Source organism: Heptranchias perlo, chromosome 14, assembly GCF_035084215.1.
Source record: "Heptranchias perlo isolate sHepPer1 chromosome 14, sHepPer1.hap1, whole genome shotgun sequence".
NCBI classification, from domain to species: domain Eukaryota; kingdom Metazoa; phylum Chordata; class Chondrichthyes; order Hexanchiformes; family Hexanchidae; genus Heptranchias; species Heptranchias perlo.
Window position 1 is genome coordinate 8,857,633 of NC_090338.1, and position 11,682 is coordinate 8,869,314.

Consider the following 11,682-nt stretch of genomic DNA (forward strand, 5'->3'; position numbering starts at 1 on the left):
GAGTTGCTGCAGTGCATCCTGTGGATGGTACACACTGCAGCCACTATTGGTTGGTGGTGAAGGGAGTAAATGTTTAGGGTGGTGGATGGGGTGCCAATCAAGCGGCTGCTTTGTCCTGGATGGTGTCGAGCTTCTTCAGTGTTGTTGGAGCTGCACTCATCCAGGCAAGTGGAGAGTATTCCATCACATTCCTGACTTGTGCCTTATAGATGGTGGAAAAGCTTTGGGGAGTCAGGAGGTGAGTCACTCGCTGCAGAATACCCAGCCTCCGACCTGCTCTATGCAAATTGCGAATATTTTAGCAATTTATACGTACATTTAATCATTGTTTTTTATCAGTTTGGCTACCTTTTCTAGTTATTATATTTGCTTGGCAAGCATATGTCTGTCCTCGTGCTGCTACTCCAAATGGATGGATGAAAAGTATATGTTACGGGAAAATGGCTCTTCATCCTAATCGATCTTCCAGATAAAATGTTTTGTCAGCATTGTAAAATGATTTTGCTGACTATCTCAATAAAATTAATTAACAACTCAAAGTGTATTTTGGATATTTTACAACAAAAGCAAGGTCCATGTTTTTGCAACATGCTTCATGTTGTATTTTTTATATCATAATTTCACGTCATTTCACACTCATCTGCCAAGCATTTCAAAATTCTTAGTTCTTCCGAGAGTAGACACACATTGAAGTGGAAGACTTCAGACATAATAAGGGAATATTATGTTTATATTAGTAAGTTACACTACGTGCCTATTATCATTCCGGTCAATGCGTAAAATGAAAGGCAAAACTTCGAATCCAATCGGGCTTGGTCTCTGTACAGTAACACAGAAGCAGTAATGGCATTAGTCTTCCATATATCGATTCATATGCGCCCAAGATCGATTTTCAGGTGTGTCTTTTTGATTATTGTCCCTGAATAGCTAGAAATATATTCATGCTTAGCGGCTAATCTATTAGATGGAAATTGAACGCAAGGATATCTGTGATAAATATGTGGCAGTTACTTTCATTCGCGGTGATTCATTCCCATCCACTTCGTCCCAAAAGTCTCTGTATCATATCTTACTTGGAAAATATAATTTAATTATTGGGAGAAAGAGCGGCTATTTGACCTTTTAACTACTTTGCCGCATCAGTGTCTTTTGGCTGAAACAATTTTACTCTTTTATTTCACCATGAGCCAAGTTTGTCAATAAACGTTTGATGCCATAGTATTTGCAAGACGTTTATTTTGCATGGTTCAGTCCCTTGCATTCTAATTCTTCCAGTTGTTCCAGCCGTCCTAACTAAACTCCACCCATTTTTGATACCCCCTGTTCGTTTAAACTTATTATGAACCAGTTTATGAATGTTTACCCAGTGAAACTGCAATTGTTTCAGGAAATCGAAAATGCCCATCGTCATTAGTCTGGTTTGATTGCACTGTTCAATTTTATCTTGCAAAATGCCTGACTCATATCTAGGCATTCGTAAGTGTGAATTAGAACAACCCTAAGTACTACTTAATGTGTAAGACTGGCATTAATTTATTTATCCTTACATTTACTGGTAGGCTGTACTGAAAATTAAATATACAAAATAATAAGCTGGCATTTTGAATTCTGAACTTCTCGTACTAACTTTGTGTAAACTCGAGGGATGGCGGGGCAACTTTGTGTTTATTACACCAGAAAAACTTGAATGCTATAACTATCCAAAATTAATTCGCTGTCCTGACAGAATAAATTCAATTGAACCGTCAGTTCGAAAATACATTTATGTAATCAGCAAATGAAGAAAAGTTTTTATTTTACTCATTTCTTCAAGAATTCCGAACCAGTAGAACAGTGGAACCGCATATATTCCAATGGAAAGCATGTTTTTTTTTTAATCAACTTTAGTGTAAGTCCTTAGATAAATAAATGGCTGGAACGTTATCTTCTTAACTTATGGAAAATGCTGGACAGGTGGCAATTCAAACAATTTTTAATACACAACTGGTTTTAAGCTATGTTATAATGTAGGTAATTTTTCAGATTCACTACAACAATGTCTTAGCATTGAGTAACCATGTATTAAACGTAATAATGTTCTTCGACGGCATGTTCCTTTCGATAACATGTTGCTTTAAGTAGGTCTCATTGTAATTTTGGGCCGAGACACTTTGTGTCGCTGTCTACCAATAAGGGAGTGAAACGAAGCTGGAGATCCACTCCCTATCCCCCAACAAAGGGAAGATGACGCGCACATTTTATTCTTGTATTCACGTCTCGGAGCCATCACATCATTACGGCTAAAGGAACACGGTGCTAAAAGGTATTTTCACTTTGTGGATACAAATGTCTGGGTACTTATCGAGGGTAACAAATATGCATGAATGATAAATTCAGACCAGACGCCGCACGATGAGAAAAACAGATTTGTCGTCCATTTTTCTGTTTTGTATCTGCCATCTGGTTTCTGGGCAGGTCCGGTATTCGATTCCGGAAGAGCTGGAGAACGGTGCTTTCGTTGGGAATATTGCTAACGATTTGGGTTTGGAATTTAAAGAACTTTCAGCTCGTAGAGTAAGAATCGTCTTTACTTCACGTGTACAGTACTTCGAAGTAAACCCGAACAACGGAATTTTATTTGTGAACAAAAGAATAGACAGGGAGCAGCTCTGCGGCGAGAACCCCACTTGTGTGATTCCACTGGAGGTAGTTACTGAAAAGCCTGTGAATCTGTATCGTGCTGAGGTCGAAATTGAGGACGTAAATGACAATTCTCCCAGTTTCCCTAATCGTGAGATTTTTTTGGATGTTTTTGAATCAACTTCACCGGGAACGCGCTTCCCGTTGGAAGACGCTCACGATCCTGACGTGGGTGTCAATTCAATACGTACCTACCAGCTCAGTCCAAACAAACACTTCGGTTTGAAGGTGCATTCCCGGGGTGAACGTAAATTAGCTGAACTCATTCTGGAGAAAGCACTGGATCGAGAAGAAGAGGCTATGCATCATATATTGCTAAAGGCCATTGACGGTGGTTCACCAGAGAGAACTGGTACTGCTCATATTACCGTTGCGGTCTTGGACGCAAATGACAACTCGCCTGTATTTCAGCAGTCGTTATACACGGTCAATTTATCGGAAAACGCACCAGTAGGTACACTGGTGATCATACTAAACGCAACTGATGTGGATGAAGGGTTAAATAGTGATATAGGGTATTCGTTCAGCAACTACAATTCTGATAAAGTGCGAGAAGTCTTTAGTTTGGAGCCCAAAACAGGAGAGCTGAGAGTTAAAGGACTGATTGATTTTGAAGAAGCCAATACTTTTGAGATTAATGTAGTGGCTAAGGACAAGGGTTCCTATGCAGTAGCAGTGCATTGTGCTGTTTTGGTGCGTATTGACGATTTAAATGACAACGCTCCAGCAGTGACTTTAATGTCAATATCCAGTACAATCCGTGAGGATGCTCACCCTGGAACTATGGTAGCCTTGATTAGTGTAACAGACCAAGATTCAGAGAGCAACGGACGAACCAATTGTCACATTCCCAGTCACCTTCCATTTCAACTGAAATCCTCTTTTAAAGGTTCTTACACTTTGGTTACCAGCGGTATGCTGGACAGAGAAATCGCATCTAAATATAACATTGACATTTTATGTAAAGACGCTGGATCCCCTTCTCTCTCGACAAACAAAAGCATAGTGGTTCACGTTACAGACATTAATGACAATCCACCACGGTTTCCACAACCTTCGTATACAGGCTATGTTATGGAAAACAACACTCCTGGAACTTCTATTTATTCGGTAACAGCAATGGACTCCGACATAAACCAAAATTCACACATTTCCTATTCTATACAGGACACTCAGATTAAGGGCGTTCCTGCATTATCATATGTTTCTATTCATTCAAAAAACGGTACCATTTATGCACAGCGTTCTTTTGACTATGAACAGATCAAAAATATTCAGTTCCAAGTAAAGGCCGAAGATGGTGGATTTCCATCACGGAGCGCCAACATTACAGTAATTATGATCATCCTGGATCAGAATGACAATGCACCCGTAATCTTGTCCCCGCTTTCACAAAAAGGTCCTGCGATAACAATTCCTCGATCTGCTGACCCAGGGCATCTGGTCACCAAGGTAATCGCAACGGATGCTGATTCAGGACAGAATTCACGCCTTTCATACCGGCTCGTTCAAGACACAAATCCAGGATTTTTCGCTGCAGGACTGAGTTCTGGGGAAATCAGAACAATTCGCCGGTTTGGAAGCCAAGATTTTAAATTGCAGACCCTTGTTATCATTGTGCAAGATAATGGGCACCCAACTCTATCAGCCACTGCAACCATCGAACTATCCATAACGGATAGTAATACAGAAGTACATTCTGATCTTAGAAGCGTGCCCAAAACCGGAGATCGTTCGCCGGATCTATCCTTTTACATAGTAATTGCTTTAGGTGCAATCACGTTCCTTCTTATGATTGGTGTGATTGTTCTTATTGCAGTGATGTGCAACACTGACCGTGGCGGCTATCTCGCAAATTGTTGCTACTTACGACGAAATAACAAGAATGATGAATCCATAAATCCCCACATTAACTTTCAGATAGCAACTGACTCTAAACTAATTTCTAATTGTATTGAAGTTCGTGGAACGGGAACCCTTTGCCAAACCCACAGCTACAAGGTGCCTTCAGACGAAACAACGTCCCATGGTGCGGCTATGGTTTTTCAACCATATGGCCCCCCAGAATATAGGAATTATGTTAAAAAAGTTGAGACGGCATTTTCAGAATGGATTGGGGAGACAAAAAGTAATTTGACGAACGCCATTGATGAGGTGAGATATTGATTGCAAGAATCAATGGATAACATTTTTCTTTGCTTACATTATGATGTTAAATAGCCATTACTTGATGTGTTCAATTATTACCTCGTTTTAGTTATTGTAACTCTTTCAAAGGCGGGGGATAATACCTCGGTCAGAATTCCATTCAACTGTATAGGCATATAACACTAAGTAGAACATTTTGGTTTTAGTTTATCATTTGTCGAATGCAACACATTCGGGTTGAATAAATCAATTATAACTTCGATAGACATTACGACGTTTTAAATTAGCTATGTTGCTGAATGTGGACGAAAATATAAGTTCCCTCGTCAGTTTTTACGCGTGTTAGTAATTTCTTTTAGAGGATTATTAAGTTGAGGGAGTGCGCAACTGTGCAAATTGTTCTATTGCTCGTAACAGCGCAAATAGGCTTACTCGTTGCATAGTAAGTACTTCTCATGTTTCGTGCTTTGGTACAATGATTGGCGCCTTTAATCCTCCGGTACTTTGCCCACGTTCTCAGAATCCACTTTTGACACATCGTGATGACGATCAAGAAAACAGTATTATTTGGAGCACCACGCCCGTTCTTGCCCCATAGACGCATGTGGATATGTTTCCAACAAGTGTAATTGAAAATCAGCCTGATTTTCGTTGTTCTACATGGGATATGATAACCAGTGCGAGAGTTTCAAGTAACACAGTTCAGCAAACGCTGCAGGATGCGATAGAGAACCTTTCTGGTCGTCATGTATGATTAGCACATCATTTTTTTTATTCGTTCACGGGATGTGGGCGTCGCTGGCGAGGCCAGCATTTATTGCCCATCCCTAATTGCCCTCGAGAAGGTGGTGGTGAGCCGCCTTCTTGAACCGCTGCAGTCCGTGTGGTGATGGTTCTCCCACAGTGCTGTTAGGAAGGGAGTTCCAGGATTTTGACCCAGCGACAACTAAGGAACGGCGATATATTTCCAAGTCGGGATGGTGTGTGACTTGGAGGGGAACGTGCAGGTGGTGTTGTCCCCATGTGCCTGCTGCTCTTGTCCTTCTAGGTGGTAGAGGTCGCAGGTTTGGGAGGTGCTGTCGAAGAAGCCTTGGCGAGTTGCTGCAGTGCATCCTGTGGATGGTACACACTGCAGCCACAGTGCGCCGGTGGTGAAGGGAGTGAATGTTTAGGGTGGTGGATGGGGTGCCGATCAAGCGGGCTGCTTTATCTTCGATGGTGTCGAGCTTCTTGAGTGTTGTTGGAGCTTCACTCATCCAAGCAAGTGGAGAGTATTCCATCACACTCCTGACTTGTGCCTTGTAGATGGTGGAAAGGCTTTGGTGAGTCAGGAGGTGAGTCACTCGCCGCAGAATACCCAGCCTCTGACCTGCTCTGGTAGCCACAATATTTATATGGCTGGTCCAGTTAAGTTTCTGGTCAATGGTGACCCCCAGGATGTTGATGGTGGGGGATTCGGCGATGGTAATGCCGTTGAATGTCAAGGGGAGGTGGTTAGACTCTCTCTTGTTGGAGATGGTCATTGCCTGGCACTTACCTGGCGTGAATGTTACTTGCCACTTATCAGCCCAAGCCTGGATGTTGTCCAGGTCTTGCTGCATGCGGGCTCGGACTGCTTCATTATTTGAAGGGTTGCGAATGGAACTGAACACTGTGCAGTCATCAGCGAACATCCCCATTTCTGACCTTATGATGGAGGGAAGGTCATTGATGAAGCAGCTGAAGATGGTTGGGCCTAGGACACTGCCCTGAGGAACTCCTGCAACAATGTCCTGGGGCTGAGATGATTGGCCTCCAACAACCACTACCATCTTCCTTTGTGCTAGGTATGACTCCAGCTATTAGAGAGTTTTCCCCCTGATTCCCATTGACTTCAATTTTACTCGGACTCCTTGTTGCCACACTCGGTCAAATGCTGCCTTGATTTCAAGGGCAGTCACTCTCACCTCACCTCTGGAATTCAGCTCTTTTGTCCATGTTTGGACCAAGGCTGTAATGAGGTCTGGAGCCGAGTGGTCCTGGCGGAACCCAAACTGAGCATCGGTGAGCAGGTTATTGGTGAGTAAGTGTTGCTTGATAGCACTGTCGACGACACCTTCCATCACTTTGCTGATGATCGAGAGTAGACTGATGGGGCGGTAATTGGCCAGATTGGATTTGTCCTGCTTTTTGTGGACAGGACATACCTGGGCAATTTTCCACATTGTCGGGTAAATGCCACTGTTGTAGCTGTACTGGAACAGCTTGGCTAGAGGCGCAGCTAGTTCTGGAGTACAAGTCTTCAGCACTACAGCTGGGATGTTGTCGGGGCCCATAGCCTTTGCTGTATCCAGTGCACTCAGCCGTTTCTTGATATCACGCGGAGTGAATCGAATTGGCTGAAGACTGGCTTCCGTGATGGTGGGGATATCGGGAGGAGGCCGAGATGGATCATCCATTCGGCACTTCTGGCTGAAGATGGTTGCAAACCCTTCAGCCTTGTCTTTTGCACTCACGTGCTGGACTCCGCCATCATTGAGGATGGGGATGTTTGCAGAGCCTCCTCCTCCCATTAGTTGTTTAATTGTCCACCACCATTCACGACTGAGCAATAGAGGGAGTTTACGGTATCTGAAGCTCTTACATTGCTCTGCTAAAAATCAATTCCTTGATTCAAGTGTGTATGTAATGGATAAGTCTTTGTTTTATATAAAATACATAGTTTGTTGGGCCTATGGGTATTACCTTTGGCTCGGTGGTAGCATTCTTGTCTCTGAGTTAAAAGATTGTGGGTTCAAGCCCCACTTTAAAGATTTGTGCATATCATCTAGGCTTGTACTTCAGTACATTACTGAGCCAGTAATGCACTGAGGGAGGTGCCGTCTTTTCAAAATGTTACACCCCTGTTCAAAAAAGGGGAGAGGGTAAACCCTCAATTACAGGACAGTCAGCCGAACCTTACTGTGGGAAAAAAATAATAAACTGTAATCCGGGACAAACTTAACTGGCATTTTGAAAAGAATAGGCTAATACATGTAAGTCAGCACGGATTTGTTAAAGGAAAATCGTGTTTGACTAACTTGATTGAGTTCTCTGGTGAAGTAACGGAGAGGATTAATGACGGTAGTGCCGTTAATGTTGTGTATATGGACTTTCAAAAGGCATTTGATAAAGTAACACATAATAGACTTATTATCAACATTAAAGGCCATGGGATTAAATGGACAGTGGCAGCGTGGATACAATATTGGGTGGGGCACAGAAAGCTCAGAGTAGTGGTGTACAGTTATTTTTCAGACTGGAGGGGCCTATATAATGGTGTTCCCCAGATGTCAGTATTAGCACCACTGCTTTTTTTGATGTATATTAATGACCTGGACTTGGGTATAGAGGGTATAATTTCAAAGTTTGCAGATGACGCGAAACTCGCAAATGTAGTTAACAATGTGAAGGATACTGACAGACTTCAGTAGGACATATGGCAGATGAAATTTAACGCATGGAAGTGTGAAGTGATGTATTTTGGTAGGAAGAATGAGGAGAGGCAATATAAACTAAATGTTACAATTTTAAAGGGGGTGCAGGAACAGAGAGACCTGGTGCACATATACAAATCTTTGAAGGTGGCAGGACAAGTTGAGAAGGCTGCTAAAAAAGCATATGGGATAGTAGGCTTTATTAATAGAAACATACAGTACGAAGGCAAGGAAGTTATGCTAAACCCTTATAAAACACTGGTCAGGCATCAGATGGAGTATAGTGTTCCACACATTAGGAAGGATGTCAAGGCTTAGGGAGGGTGCAGAAGAGATTTACTAGAATGGAACCATGGATGAGGGACGACAGTTATGTGGAGAGACTAGAGAAGCTGGGCTGTTCTCCTCAGAACAAAGAAGGTTAAGGTGAGATTTGATCGAGGTGTTCAAGATCATGAACGGTTTTGATGGAGTAAATAAGGAGAAGCTGTTTCTGATGGCTGAAGTGTCGGTAGCCAGAGGGCATGGATTTAAGGTGATCGGCAAAAGAGCCAACGGCGACATGAGGAAACATTTGTTGACGCAGCGAGTTGTAGTGATCTAGAATGCACTGCCTGAAAGGGTGGTGGAAGCAAATTCAATAGTAACTTTCAAAAGGGAATTGGATAAATACTTGAAGGCAAAAATATATAGGGCTATGGGGAAAGAGCAGGGGAATGGAACTAATTGGATATCTCTTTCAAAGAGCCGGCACAGGCACGATTGTCCGAATGGCCTCCTCCTATGCTGTATCGACTATGATAATGTGATACTATGAGACATTAAACAGAGACCTCATCTACCCTTTCATGTGGACATAACAGATCCTACCGCACCTTTTGAAGAAGAGCAGGGGAGTCCTCTCCGTGTCCTTGCCAACATTTATCCCTCTAACAGCACCTAAAAAAACATTATCTGGTCATTTATTTAATTGCTGTTTGTCGGAGCTTGCTGTGCGTAAATTCACTGCGCGTTTCCTACATTACAATGGTGACTATATTTCATTAGTACTTAATTGGTTGTAAAGCGCTATGGGGCGTCCTGCGCTCACGATAGGGGCTATATAAATACAAATCTTTGTTTTTCTTTCCATTATTAATTATTCCATGTAAATTGAGATTTAGGTCCTAATAACAATAAATGTATTGATTATATAAGATTAATCATTTCATTGCTGGGAACATTTAATTATCGTTTTAAAAAATCGTTTTATTTCATTGCATCTATCCATTTTATTGTTGTTCCTTCTATTTCAAATTTCGATCAAAAATGGTGTATGCTTTATTAGTTTAAGAGGACAAACTCACAATTGTAGCAACACTTCTATGAACTTGACCTCAATGAAAAAGAAACATATGGAATCAACGTAGAATCATGGAATCACATAATGATACAACACAGAAGGAGGCCATTCGGTTCTTCGTACCTGTGCTGGCTCTTTGAAAGAACTATCCAATTAGTGCCATTCCCTCGCTCTTTCCCCATTGCCCTGCAATTTTCCCCCTTCAAGTACTTATCCAATTCGCTTTGATAATTATTAATGAATTTGAATCCACCCTCTTTCAGGCAATCCATTCCAGATCGTAACAACTCATTGTGTAAACAATTTCTCCTCATCTTGCCTCTGGTACTTTTGCCAATGGCCTTAGAGCTGTGTCCTCTGGTTACTGGCCCTTCTGCCACTGGAAGAAACAGTATCTCCTTATTTACTCAATCAAAACCCTTCATGATTTTGAACACCTCAATTAAAACTCCCTTCTCTGCTCTAAGGTGAACACCCCCACTTGTCTCGTCTCTCTATGTAATGGAAGTCCTTCCTCTCTGGTATTTTTTTTATTCATTCATGAGATGTGAGCGTCGCTGGCGAGGCCAGCATTTATTGCCCATCCCTAATTGCCCTTGACAAGGTGTTGGTGAGCCGGTTTTTGAACCGCTGCAGTCCGTGTGGTGATGATTCTCCCACAGTGCTGTTAGGAAGGGAGTTCCAGGATTTTGACCGAGCGACGATGAAGGAACGGCGATATATTTCCAAGTCGGGATGGTTTGTGACTTGGAGGGGAACGTGCAGGTGGTGTTGTTCCCATGTGCCTGCTGCTCTTGTCCTTCTAGGTGATAGAGGTCGCGGGTTTGTGAGGTGCTTTTGAAGACGCCTTGGCGAGTTGCTGCAGTGCATCCTGTGGATGGTACACACTGCAGCCACTGTGCGCCGGTGATGAAAGGAGTGAATGTTTAAGGTGATGGATGGGGTGCCAATCAAGCGGGCACTTTGACTTGGATGGTGTCAAGCTTCTTGAGTATTGTTGGAGCTGCACACATCCAGTGGAAAGTATTCCATCACACTCCTGACTTGTGCCTTGTAGATGGTGGAAAGGTTTTGGGGTGTCAGGAGGTGAGTCACTCGCCGCAGAATACCCAGACTCTGACCTGCTGTTGTAGCCACAGTATTTATATGGCTGGTCCAGTTAAGTTTCTGGTCAATGGTGACCCCCAGGATGTGATGGTGGGGGATTCGGCGATGGTAATGCAATTGAATGTCAAGGGGAGGTGGTTAGACTCTCTCTTGTCGGAGATGGTCATTGCCTGGTATTTGTCTGGCGCGAATGTTACTTGCCAATTATCAGCCCAAGCCTGGATGTTGCCCAGATCTTGCTGCATGCGGGCTCGGACTGCTTCATTGTTTGAAGGGTTGCGAATGGAACTGAACACTGTGCAATCATCAGCGAACATCCCCATTTCTGACCTTATGATGGAGGGAAAGTCATTGATGAAGCAGCTGAAGATGGTTGGGCTTGGGAGACTGCCCTGAGGAACTCCTGCAGCAATATCCTGGGGCTGAGATGATTGGCCTCCAAGAACCACTACCATCTTCCTTTGTTCTAGGTATGATTCCAGCCACTGGAGAGTTTCCCCCCTGATTCCCATTGACGTGTTGGCAATGGTAGAGTGGGGAATATGCCAGTCCATGAGGTTATAGATTGTGCTGAAATACAATTCTGCTGCTGATGATGGCCCACAGCGCCTGATGGTTGCCCAGTTTTGAGCTGCAAGATCTGTTCTGAATCTATCCCATTTAGCACGGTGCTGGTGCCGCAAGGACTGCGCGGTGGTCACTCCTACCAATCTGTCATGGGCAGATGCATTTGCGACAGATAGATTTGTGAGGACGAGCTCAAGTAAGTTTATCCTGGTAAACCTCCTCTGTACCCACTCCAAGGCCTTGACAAAGCGTTGTGCCCAGAATCGGAAACAATATTCCAGCTGGGCCCTAACTAGTGATTCATAAAAATTTAGCATAATTTCCTTGCTTTTGTACTCTGTTTGTAAAGCAAAAGATAAGGTATGCTTTTGTAACAGCTTCCTC

The 11,682-nt window shown here is 43.0% G+C and overlaps 1 protein-coding gene across 1 annotated transcript; it reads left to right on the forward strand.

The window, feature by feature from the left end:
• Positions 1-2,261: 2,261 nt before the first annotated feature.
• On the forward strand, positions 2,262-4,845 carry LOC137332638 (protocadherin-10-like). The gene has a single exon (XM_067996597.1). The coding sequence runs from the start codon at positions 2,392-2,394 to the stop codon at positions 4,843-4,845; it is 2,454 nt and encodes an 817-aa protein (XP_067852698.1). The 5' UTR covers positions 2,262-2,391.
• Positions 4,846-11,682: the final 6,837 nt, after the last annotated feature.

Bases quoted from the DNA above. Each gene is read 5' to 3' on its own strand.
- LOC137332638 (XM_067996597.1), top strand. From the start codon at position 2,392: ATGAGAAAAACAGATTTGTCGTCCATTTTTCTGTTTTGTATCTGCCAT.